At 47.7% G+C, this 11,840-nt stretch overlaps 7 protein-coding genes across 7 annotated transcripts; 6 read left to right on the top strand and 1 right to left on the bottom strand.

Moving 5' to 3' along the window:
• Positions 1-87: 87 nt before the first annotated feature.
• TbgDal_X15920 (hypothetical protein, unlikely) lies at positions 88-396 on the bottom strand (the record flags this gene model as incomplete). The annotated part of the gene is made up of 1 exon (XM_011780454.1): positions 88-396. One exon carries the CDS (start codon positions 394-396, stop codon positions 88-90), a length of 309 nt encoding a protein of 102 aa, XP_011778756.1.
• Positions 397-1,198: 802 nt separating this feature from the next.
• On the top strand, positions 1,199-2,791 carry TbgDal_X15910 (hypothetical protein, conserved; the record flags this gene model as incomplete). Its single annotated transcript, XM_011780453.1, has 1 exon — positions 1,199-2,791. The coding sequence occupies one exon, from the start codon at positions 1,199-1,201 to the stop codon at positions 2,789-2,791; it is 1,593 nt and encodes a 530-aa protein (XP_011778755.1).
• A 342-nt stretch (positions 2,792-3,133) lies between these two features.
• On the top strand, positions 3,134-5,692 carry TbgDal_X15900 (hypothetical protein, conserved; the record flags this gene model as incomplete). The annotated part of the gene is made up of 1 exon (XM_011780452.1): positions 3,134-5,692. The coding sequence occupies one exon, from the start codon at positions 3,134-3,136 to the stop codon at positions 5,690-5,692; it is 2,559 nt and encodes an 852-aa protein (XP_011778754.1).
• A 441-nt stretch (positions 5,693-6,133) lies between these two features.
• On the top strand, positions 6,134-6,679 carry TbgDal_X15890 (hypothetical protein, conserved; the record flags this gene model as incomplete). Its single annotated transcript, XM_011780451.1, has 1 exon — positions 6,134-6,679. The coding sequence occupies one exon, from the start codon at positions 6,134-6,136 to the stop codon at positions 6,677-6,679; it is 546 nt and encodes a 181-aa protein (XP_011778753.1).
• Positions 6,680-7,170: 491 nt separating this feature from the next.
• On the top strand, positions 7,171-8,628 carry TbgDal_X15880 (UTP-glucose-1-phosphate uridylyltransferase 2,putative; the record flags this gene model as incomplete). The annotated part of the gene is made up of 1 exon (XM_011780450.1): positions 7,171-8,628. The coding sequence occupies one exon, from the start codon at positions 7,171-7,173 to the stop codon at positions 8,626-8,628; it is 1,458 nt and encodes a 485-aa protein (XP_011778752.1).
• Positions 8,629-9,198: 570 nt separating this feature from the next.
• On the top strand, positions 9,199-10,404 carry TbgDal_X15870 (mitochondrial carrier protein, putative; the record flags this gene model as incomplete). Its single annotated transcript, XM_011780449.1, has 1 exon — positions 9,199-10,404. The coding sequence occupies one exon, from the start codon at positions 9,199-9,201 to the stop codon at positions 10,402-10,404; it is 1,206 nt and encodes a 401-aa protein (XP_011778751.1).
• Positions 10,405-11,245: 841 nt separating this feature from the next.
• TbgDal_X15860 (dynein light chain 2B, cytoplasmic, putative) lies at positions 11,246-11,602 on the top strand (the record flags this gene model as incomplete). The annotated part of the gene is made up of 1 exon (XM_011780448.1): positions 11,246-11,602. One exon carries the CDS (start codon positions 11,246-11,248, stop codon positions 11,600-11,602), a length of 357 nt encoding a protein of 118 aa, XP_011778750.1.
• Positions 11,603-11,840: the final 238 nt, after the last annotated feature.

Genomic DNA, 11,840 nt, shown 5'->3' with positions numbered 1-11,840 from the left:
GAAGAAAGTGAACATCACACCAGTCCATGAGTGTTTCTCGTCGTATTCCTAAGCTTTTCTCGCTCCTTCGGATCGTGCGGTTGGCTCCTAATTTAGCTCCATGCAACTGGGCCTTTTTCCCTCATAGTTATGAGCACGAGAAGGCAATCCGTTGGAGAAAAAATCGACAGTTTTCACACCTTTGCGGCTGTGTTTTTCATCGTCACTTGCCTTAGGCGGTTGCTGTGCTGTGGAGCCAATTTCCTGTGAAAAAAGTTTTGTTGGACGGGAATTGTTTACGACCGCTTTGTGCCTTTGGTAAGACGTAGGAGGTAAGTTCCAGACATATCGCGCACACTCCGTTACCAATAGGGGGTTGATAACCCCCACGTGCATACGGAGGCAGAGATAGGACATAACGCTGAGGTACGGTCACCGGATTGAAGGTTTACCTTTTCCGACGGTCACAAGTTACGATGGTGCGCACTGTAGGGTAAGAAGTGCTACGCAACGGGAGGTAAATGAAAGAAAAAAAAGGAATCAGTACGGATGGCTCAACCAATGGAAAAGTTTTCAGTGAATTCAACGGGACGAGAAGGAGCTTGGTTATACGATTATGAGTTCGCTTATCGTGATCTCTATATAATTTTTAAATAGCACCCTGGGAGTTGTGGTCACCAGCACCTGTATGTCTGCGACTAGCGCAGTCAGCGCATCGACGGTGTACAAGTGTGCGTATCAAACGCGTGTACACTTAATGTGTTGATCAGTTTCTCCTCAACTGTTCTTCACCGCTTCTCGAGCGGTGATACGCTTTGCCGCTTACGATGCCTGCCGCAGTGTTAATCGGTGCGGACAACACCCTTCCGGACTGTGCAATGGAGAGGGATCTATATTAACATCCCAACATATACCTTTGTCGATCTACAAGCCATTCTACCGTGTTTCTGTGGCGTGCGACTTACACAAGTTAAGTTTGTATTACACAAACTGTAGCGAACGGAGGTGTTGGATTAAGCGGGGAAAACTGGGGTTATTGCTTCCTTATTTATTTTGTCTTATCTTCAGCTGCAAAACGTTATACTTTTCTTTTTTTTTTTAAATCATTGTCCACCATATCAATACCGCCAATTCCCCCCCCCCCCACACACACACCACTCGGATAAGAGGTGAGAGGGGACCTCGTAGGACCACTTGTACAACCTGTGCGTCGAGTAGAATGTCGCCAACTCGTGCGCAAAGACTCGAGGGTCTTGAACGAATCGCCTGCTGCTCGGATGTGAAACTGTTTTTTCTTGTGTCCGGGTCACGCATGTTCTTGTTGCTGCTGATGCTCTTCCTTCGCGTTGCACTTCCGCATATTTATGGCACGGAGCTGCTATGGGACAGCGGGACTTTGCTATATGATGATATGAACAGTACGTGGAGTCTGTTAAACTTTCCTCGGAGTTGGGATGGTGTGCATTTCTTCCACGTGGCCAAACATGGGTACTCCCATGAAAATGTTTGCGCGTTCTTCCCACTCGTTCCATTTATTGTTCGGACAGTTTCATGGTTAAACGACGTGCTTTTACCGGAATTTTTGACGGCGGTGCCAGTTACCTTTCAGGTGGCGTTGCTGAATGTTGCCATGGGTGGTGCCGCGGCTATCTGTTTGCGGCGCATCACCATCCTTACCCTGCTCAGTGGGTCCCATGGCGTGGATTACACCAATAAAAAGGGTAAAGTAATGTCAATGACATCCGGAACTTGGTTGGACAGCCTTCCGCTGCCGCCTCCGTATTATCGGCACGAGGTGACGGTGAAGGAACACTTGAACGCTAGGCTATGGAAGGAAGTAGGTGCAACAGTGCTGATGTGGATGCTAAGTCCTACGGCTGTGTTCAGCGTGGTGCTTTACACGGAAAGTGTTTTCTCCTTTGCAACGTTTCTTGGCGTGTATATGCTTATCGTTTCACCTCAAGGGAAGTGGCGAACTGCTGCTGCTGAGGCAGGGGCCGTGTTGTGCTTCGCCGTGGCAGGTTGTGCTCGATCCAACGCGACAACATACATTGGATTCGTCCTGTATCCTGTCTTCTTGCAGGTGTTTTTTTTTGACACCTACAGAAAGCGATACGCCAAGCGGTATGGCGTAACCTCTCCAATTCGTCGGTGGCCGAGCTTAGCAAGAGGTGTGATTGTGTTGATTGAGGTGGTTATCATCATTACACCATATCTCGGGCTAAACTACTTGTGTTATAGCCGTTTCGTTCCATTGTGGGATGACATGTCCAGAGCCGCAATCGGCGGTCGCTTCTGGGCATTCTACGGTTGGATGCAAAAGCGGTACTGGAATGTCGGGTTCCTGCAGTCTTACCGTTGGGGCAATGCACCGAATGTACTCATCAGTGCTCCCATTATGTTTTTTACCGTGCGCGGCTTTGTTCTGTTTATAGTTCAGCCTGCTCTGGCGCGGAGTATGGAAACTGAGTCAAATATTTCAAAAGAATATCAAGGACCGAGAAGCGATTGCCGGGAAGACCGGTGTGGAAATAAAAAGCAACGCCTGTTTTCAATTTACAAACTAATGGAGAACCTTGTTCAGTCTTCCAACATCATCTGTCTTCTCGTGATTCTCGCTTTTGGCGCCACTATGGCGCATGTTAATGTGGTGAATCGTCTAGTCATGTCTTCTCCGGCATTGTATTGGCTTTGGGGTCGGCAGTTTGTGTGTGACCCGTGGGGAGGGAACACAGTTGTAATGGTTCGTATATTCCTGCTCTGGAATTGTATAGGCGCACTGTTTGTACCAAATGGCTTGCCATGGACCTGAAGTGGGAATTGAAAGGAAGCCTTCACGGTGAACGTTTGTTGCTCTGGATGGAGCCTACTCTGTGTGTGACCAAAGGATGGATAAAACACAGCGTAAAAGATTGAGCGGATGATGCCACTTTTACGATATAGGGTAATGTGGTTCTCAGTGTCCGGATGCACTGCAGTATTTTCGGGTTATCCAGATTCTGCTGAGCACACAAATCAATTATTATTGTTTTCTCTTTTTCTTGAATCATTTATTGCTTTCGTTGTTGTTGTTGTGTTTCTATGCGACTGAAACAGAAGTGGAAGAGGCAGTGGGCAAGCATTTATCACATTGTTTAGCGCCCCTTTGTAGAGGATGGACGGCTTCACCTCCAACAGCAAGAAAGGCTGGGGATCTACGCTGGCTGGCAAACAAACCGAGTTCTCACGACGCCGCGCTTCGATTGAAAGCAGACAGCCAAGCTCATGTGTAGGAAGATATATAGCAAGCGCGAGAACGTCGCTAGCATCACAAGAGCAGCTGTCCAGGTACAGACGGCTTGCAGGCAACATGCCGAAGCGTTTCCTCTACAGGCATCTCTCACTTCGACGGAAAGTTAGGCCTCTTTTCATCTGTGCCCTTTCGCTGCTTTTCGCTGCCGCCATGCGCCGCGTCCTGATCCGGTACCGAAAGCAGGTCCGACTCGAAACCGTTGAAAAAGTAAGGGCTGCTTATAAGATTCAATGTATGTGGCGTGACCGTCAACAGCGGAAGCGTATTCGCCAGAGGACTGCAATTAGTGTGCTCGTTCCATTCTTGCGAAGTCGGCTGACGCGCATTTCCAGAAGGAAAGAATTAGCTGCTCGCTTTTTGCAGCGCGTTTTTCGGTCCCAGAAGGAGCGGCACTTTGTCCACTGGATGTACAAAAATATGAAGTACAATCAGGCTATTTCTCTTATACGGTTCTTTTTGCAACGATGTGTGGCACATCGTTGTCGGGAAAACCTTTCGCTTCAACGTGACGAGCGGCGGGCGTACGAGTCCCAATACGCCTCGAGGGCACTGGCTATCATGCGTGAAGAGCGTATGGAGGTCCTGCAAATACAACACATGATGAGCAGAGTAGCTAACACGGTGTTGACACCCATGATCCCCCGTGTGGTGCTTGAAGATGAGATACTGCAAACCACTGGTTGTGGCGCCATTCCACCCCCTCCGCTAAAGGTCGAAGATGTTGATAGTGACTGTCTTACGAGGGCAGCAGAGGAAACGGATGCGCACACTGCTGGGAGTGGCGGAAGGCTGCCTTTAACCATCAACGAATTACCGTGGACCTCTGCCCTGCATAGTGAAGAGGGCACACGACGGTGTCTAGGCGAACTTTTTGAAAGTTGGCTGCCCCAATGCCCTCGGGCAGGGGGAGAGAAATTGGACATTGATGGTAGGGAAATAGATTTGCCCTCGTGTAAGGGTGCGCAAGCGTTCCCTCAGTTAGCAGAAGATGACACGGGAACTAAAAGGCCACCCCACGTAGTAACTCCGTGCGGGAACGACGGATCACTTAAACAACTGATAGGTGCATTTCTCGAACTCCTCGTATGCACAGAATCCGTGGAGCGGAAAGCAGTTGAAGCAGATATTCAGCGACGTCGGGGGGAGATGTTTCGAAGACTAGATTTCGCTTCATCACTGATTCAATCGGTGGGTACCGCACCGCCGCTTTACGCGAATCTACTGGTGCAACTGGACGAACCATGGGTGGTTCGAAAGGCAGAAAAGCTTTTTCGTGAAGAACAGGAAAAGCGTCATAAGATGCTAGAGGAGTATATGGTTATCCCACTGCAGTTCTTGGATCGGCCAATGCGTAGCGCCGCAGCCGAGGAACGGAGGAAGTGGATAAAGCAGCGTGTAAAGACACTTAGAGGTTTTATCGGTAGGCGCGGAGAGGAGACCGGCAACGCTACGTCTTTTGTGACAAAGAATGATGCACAGGGAGGGAGTCCGACCGGACAGTACTCCATCTCGGGAAATATTCCATGCGAAGTGTACCAGGACACCACTGTTGTGTCGCCGATTATGTCAGTTACTGTCCAAGGATTAGTGTCTCCCCGCCATCAACGACAAGGATTACCATTCATCACCGTACTACCCTTGCTAACAAAATCAGGTGCGTCACGTCATGCACCGCAGCTGCAGCACAGTCGACCCACCTTACATAGTCAACATTTTGCCTCAGTTGCGTCCTCATGGCATCAGGTGGTGCAAAACCCTTCACGTGAGAGATTTCCATCTTATGATGTAAACAATATCCACAGCACGCTTGCCACGAGCCCACGTGAAACTTCTTTTGATGTGGAGCGGCGCAGCGAAATCCTCACCTCAGGTTATGGTAATGAAAACTTGGTGGGGCGGAGGTCTTTAGACCCCATAAGCAATGGTTCTGGCAGGCAATATGTCTACAACGCTACTCATCGTGAAACATTTACTACATCTTTAGTCAGCGGGGAGCGAAGTCAAAGGGTGGAAGAACTGGAGGAGAGTGGCACTAAAAGTGGGACTCAGCTACCCCAAAGTGCCAGTCACTTGCCAACAGGCCACTATTCCTCTGACGGATGCACAGTAGCCGAACCACCCAGGGGAGGTGGGCGTTGCGGCGGTAATGATCAGGTTATCCGTAGGGACGAAACAGGTATCAGTCAGGGCCACACAACGCAAAAGCCACGTTTTCCACTTTTACGGGTATCGCGTCAGTTGAGACCAGAACCCATGCAACCTCTCCAACGAAGTGAAATAAACCCTCCACCACAGCTCTTTAAGAGTTGCAGTAGTGGGGCTGATTATGTACAGCTTCGGCGTATATGTCCGGTGGCACCCCACGATTCAACCACCATGGGCGGGGTTGGGTCTTCCAGATTCGGTACTTCTCAACTTTGAGGTATTTTGTGAGGGGAGTTCAAAAAGGAAAAAAAAACACGACGACTTCCCTATTTTCATTATTGTGTGTGTCAACTACATGTAAGAATTGGGTGTCAGAGATCCTCAAGAGGAAAAGAGCGGTTTTTTGACGAGGCATTGGGACGAAGGAGTGGGTAACAATACAAATAATCACGAAGGGCTCCATTCTCACACATTTACACACTCCCTAAGGGAGGGGGACGTTGTTTGACATTCCGTCCCCCCCTCCCCAGACACACTTCACCTTAGTGTGAATGTAAACTATTACCAGTTTTTTTTTAAAAAAAAAGACAATTTCTATTGCAGTGTATCTCGTGTATATAACTTTATTTTCTTTCGATTATGAACCAAATGGTTTATGAAATGACATTTACGCTACTCTGTTCCTTTCATTACTTTTAGTGAGGCTCACTGGGGGGTATGGGCAAACGCCGAGTTGGGGGTAACTCCCGTGTCCTCCGCAAGAAGAAGGTTAGGGGCGCTAAAAAGGGTAGCTGTTTGGATTCCGTTGCTGCTGTGATTGCGGCTGCTCGTGGGGTCAAAACTGTGCCATTGAGAATGAAAAAGATGACTGGCCACAAGCGGTCAGGTAAACGCGATCAAGACGTTTTTGCAGCCTTGCGGACGGAGCGTAGCAAACTCCTAAAGCGGCAAGCGGCCGAACGGATGGTGCTAAAGGAACACACACGGGAACTGGAGGTGCGACGGCAGAGGATTAGGAAGGGTGAAGATGCCAAGATGGAGCGGCGGGAATTAGGGAAGTACATTCGGCAGTTGCAAAAGGAACAGGAGGAAAAACACCGGAAGGAACTCGGTGCTATTGAGGAAGCTATCCTGTTGCGAACAGGTAAAAAAGCTAGTAATAAGATATGCCAACATGAAGAATGGGAAGATATTGATGACGACGATGAAGAGGGGGTTGGAGAGCATGAGCTCCATGAGATGTTTGCACACTTGACCACATAGCGTTTCAATGTGTGTGTGTGTGTAGGGGGGGGTTAACGAACACACACTCACACACACAAAAAAAAAAGGAATAATCGCTCGGTGCGTCAGTCCTGATGTGGTGGCAGTTTCAAATACACAGCAGCAGGACCAGTTAAAGTCACTCTCGCGTTACCGTATGTTGTTTCCTTTTAGAGGGAATAAATTTAATGCAGTATGATTTTCAACAGGAAAAATTCACGTAAAATGACCAGTGATTGGGGAAGTATGCACATGTGTGTGTGTGTGGTGGTAGCGACCTTTTGCTTTCCTTGTTGTCACTTAGTGTACTTCCTTCTCTCATCCTTTTCTTGGAATGTTTGTTGCTTGTTTGATTGATTGATTGTTGTTGTTGTTGTTGTTGTTTTTTAAAAAAAAAAACGCACACACAATTCAGAACGAACAGAAAAATACGCAAACTCATAAGATCAGATACCTCGGAACGGTGTCAGTGTGTGCTGTTGTGTCACACGATGCCGCTAAACCCTCCTTCAGCCTTTTCAGGGGCAGCTTTGGCCTGCTTGGAAAAAATGCAGGCATCAGGTGTTGAGGAGAAGTGTATTCATATTTTCCTCATCCAACACGCTCTTGTCCGGAAAGGAGAAACCGGCTATATACCCGAGAAGTCAATATCTCCGGTGGAATCTCTTCCCTTCCTTCAGGGTATCGAAACGAAGGGAGAAAACACTGCGTTACTGCGACAAGCGGTCGTTCTTAAACTCAACGGCGGTCTTGGTACCGGGATGGGGTTGAACGGCCCCAAGAGCCTGCTACAGATGAAGAATGGCCAGACGTTTCTTGACTTCACAGCCCTGCAATTGGAGCATTTTCGTCAAGTGCGTAACTGTAACGTGCCGTTTATGCTGATGAACTCGTTTTCCACATCGGGAGAAACTAAGGATTTTCTTCGGAAGTATCCCACCTTGTACGAGGTGTTTGACTCAGACATCGAACTCATGCAAAACAGAGTGCCCAAGATAAGGCAAGACAATTTCTTTCCCGTCACCTACGAGGCTGACCCAACGTGCGAGTGGGTACCACCAGGACACGGGGACGTATATACGGTGCTTTACAGTAGTGGTAAGTTGGATTACCTGTTGGGCAAAGGCTACCGCTACATGTTTATATCAAACGGAGACAACCTTGGCGCGACACTAGATGTGAGGCTTCTGGACTATATGCACGAAAAACAGCTGGGGTTTCTCATGGAGGTGTGTCGCCGTACGGAGTCAGACAAAAAGGGAGGCCACTTGGCGTACAAGGATGTCATTGACGAGACTACTGGACAAACGCGACGACGTTTTGTTCTTCGCGAATCTGCTCAGTGTCCAAAAGAAGATGAGGATAGCTTTCAAAACATCGCGAAGCACTGTTTCTTTAATACGAACAACATTTGGATAAATCTCATGGAATTGAAGAAGATGATGGACGAGCAGTTGGGAGTGCTGCGGCTTCCAGTGATGCGAAACCCCAAGACGGTGAACCCGCAGGACAGTCAATCAACGAAGGTGTACCAGCTGGAGGTGGCGATGGGTGCCGCAATTTCTCTATTTGATAGATCGGAAGCAGTAGTGGTTCCAAGGGAACGGTTTGCACCTGTGAAGACTTGCAGTGATCTACTTGCGTTAAGGTCTGATGCGTATCAGGTGACGGAGGATCAGCGTCTTGTTCTGTGTGAGGAGCGAAATGGAAAGCCACCAGCTATTGATCTTGACGGTGAGCATTACAAGATGATTGACGGATTCGAAAAGCTTGTGAAGGGAGGAGTGCCATCCTTGCGACAATGCACATCACTTACCGTCCGTGGATTGGTGGAATTTGGTGCCGACGTTTCCGTTAGAGGGAATGTGGTTATTAAAAATTTGAAGGAAGAGCCTCTGATCATTGGGAACGGACGCGTTCTTGACAATGAGGTTGTGGTAGTCGAGTAGGTGATAAAACAGCTTACCTGTCACATCTAAAGAGAAAAGGGGGGGAGGTTAGGAAAGTGTGGTACACACAAGTACTTGCATTATCTGATGCTGGGCATATGTGTTTACCACTGCTTGCAGCGCTGACAACAGCTCTATGGCTGTTTTTTTTTTGTAGAGTACAAAACGGATTTATGGAGTTTATTTTTCAATGTGAGGCTCACATTTGCCCTCTCTTGTCTGCGAACATATTTTTTTTAGCAGCTTTAGCGATATCGATAACAGTGAAAATCCAATAAACTTTGGGAGTCGGAGGGAGGAGGCGGAACCTTTCCTTCCGCTCCTTTTCCCCTTTTAGCCCCACTTCGTTTACCTGTCTTTGCATGCAGTTAATCAAATGACATTTTTATTGGGCTCGGGACTAGCGCTGCTTTGCCCCCCCCCCTCCCTACTTTATTAAAAACAAAAAAAATCAATAAAAAAAGTTGTCTCTTGTACCCTTCAGCATTGTACACATAAATTGGGAACGGTGTGTGTTTGTTTTCACCTTTAAAAAAAAAAAACATAGTGGACGTCCTCACATTAAGTTAGATGAGTATCACCAACATCGCTGCCGTTGACGACATTACATCTGGTAGTTCATCAAAGGTTGAGTATCCGTCTAGCGCACCGTCACCAACGTCACTGTCTAGAAATGCAGTGAACCGCAGTTTCTCTGATCTTCACAAAGATACATGGTTTGTGTTAGTCAGCTTTAACGCAATGCTACGAACGTTGCTGCTGCATCCACTTTACCTTGCCATATCCCGTAAGCGCATCACAAGGGAAGCGAAACCTCCATCCGTATTCTCCATCATAGCCTCTGCATACCGTGGTGAAGTGGGCGGTGGCAACAACTCGAGTAAGAAAGTGAGGGGTCTTCGGGCTATTTATCGTGGTGTTGGGGCGGCAATGATAGGAAACCTTATAGGCGAACTGGTCTATCTCCACACGATGGAGTGGACGAAAGAGGCACTGGATGTCGCATTCGCCGACGCGAACGTTGCTCCTGAGCGCGGCCGTGATTTCCGGACCAACAGTTTCTCAGCAGCTGTGGGTGGCATGGCGGGGGAGCTAGCATCACTTCTTCTTGTAACTCCCATTGTGGTTGTGTGCAACCGCCAAATGACTGCGGGGTATGGCATGAGTAGCAGCAACACCTACGGATCACTCCGTGACACTTTACGGGAGGTCAGTAATCTCTACAAGCAACCCGGCGTCGGTACAAGTTGGGGCACTGCTCGATACAAATTGCGTGGTCTCTACGCTGGGCTTCTGCCCGGTATCATGACACTCCCCGCAAGTGGCGTGTGGTGGGCACTCTACAGCAGGTCAAAAGCTATTCTATATACAATGGCAGAACCAACCCTCTCGCGCTGGGAGCGGGAGATGAGCCTCGTTGAGGAGAAAAAGTCACCATGGCAGCAAAATTGGCTTCTTTCCCCAACAGACAACCCCGCACTGAACGCCTTTGCGGGTGTGGTCGCAAGTTGCGTAACATCGTTCTTATTTAATCCCGTTGATGTGCTACATACGAGGATGCAGGCTCTCCCTACAGTTTCTGGCGCTGTCAAGGGCGCCCAGTACACCTCTTTGCGTACTGTAGTATGTGACCTTTTATCAGCGGAGGGATGGCGAGGGTTGCTTAAGGGTACTGTTGCAAACGTAGGAGCATCAGTTGTGGGTGGCGTGGTTTTCTCGTCAGTATTTGAGTTAACGAAGCTCGGAAGTGACCGAGAACTCTGGAAACAAATATGAAGCGGGGGGGAGGAGAAATGGTGTGGTACACGTTGCTGTGATATCCATCTATTCCGCACTGTTGCTGATGGGTTATATTTGTATATATATATATATATATATGTGTGTGTGTATATATATATATATTGCCAGAATGTCTGAATGTCGCCCTCGCAACCAACTCACAAATTTTGGAGTGTCTCGCAACTGCCTGAAGAGCGTTATTTTGCCACCGTACCATCAATTTCCCTGGCAGTTATAGCATCGAAATGATATACCAACACGTTTAACGGCAACACCATCGGTTTCATAGGTGTATAACCTTGGATTAAATGGTGTGCATATAGTTTTTTTTTCTGTGAGGAAAAAAAAAGAAAGAGAATTAAAAGCGAGTACGATGCCTCATTGCGTGTACAGAGGCGCCACTTCTACATGAACCCCAGTGAGGTTCCGCAAGTGGTGTGTTTACATCTGATAAAGTGAGGTTTAATCACCATTAAATAATACTCTCTCCCCTTACGGTGTGTGTCTATCTGTGTGTGTTTATTTGTTTGTTTAACTTCTACATATCGTACTTGTGTGTCACCCGTCAATTACGAGGGAGAGGGAAATGTTGCGTATATGTACGCTTTAGTAATGCCCTTCTTATAAAACTATATCAGATTTGTTACCTTTGCCTTAATTCTTCCTTCGACATCAGCAGGTTCACCACACTCAATTGGAGAGGTGGCGCAACCATAAGCGCAAATCATACAATCACAGAAAAGAAAAGGGGACCCAAGCGGGGTCTACGAGAAGAAAACGAAACCTAAAGGAAGGGTGGAGAGAAAAAAAAAAAGAACAAGGATACACTTAAGCAAAAATGGCTGCAATTGGAGGCGGGAGCGGCGACATTGAAGAACTACTGAAGCAAATTACAAACCATCCAGGTGTTCAGGGTATAATCATCGTCAACACGGATGGAATCCCCATTCGTCACACGTTTCAAGAGCACTCACGGCTCCTCGCAGTGCAGTACAGTGCATTGTTCCAAAGTTTAGCCATGAAAGCCCGAAATGCTGTGCTTGAAATAGATAACAACAATGAACTTCTCTTCCTTCGCGTTCGGACGAAAAAACATGAAGTACTCGTCGCACCCGACACGAAATATCTCCTGATTGTCATTCAGCAGGTGGAGAGTGGAGATGCTGTCCCCAATGCAAATGGTGTAAATGCGTAGAGTAACTGAGTTGCGTTATGAGGTTTTATTAGTTGAGGAATGAGGCGAGGAAAAAAAAAAAGAAGAAGAGTGCTGTCGGGTACAAAGTTGGTGCTAGCAGTTCTTTGTTGAGAAGCTTTACTGGCTTTTAAAGGTTACATTTCATCTACGATTAGAGTGTTCAAGTAGATAAGAGCGAGGGGATATGCATTGGATTTTTCTGGTGCGATGTGCCCGCTTAAACTCTCCTCGTTTTCCG

This window comes from Trypanosoma brucei, chromosome 10 (genome assembly GCF_000210295.1).
Source record: "Trypanosoma brucei gambiense DAL972 chromosome 10, complete sequence".
Taxonomy (NCBI): domain Eukaryota; phylum Euglenozoa; class Kinetoplastea; order Trypanosomatida; family Trypanosomatidae; genus Trypanosoma; species Trypanosoma brucei.
Note: the sequence above shows the minus strand (reverse complement) of the source record. Positions and strands in the feature narration are given on the sequence as shown.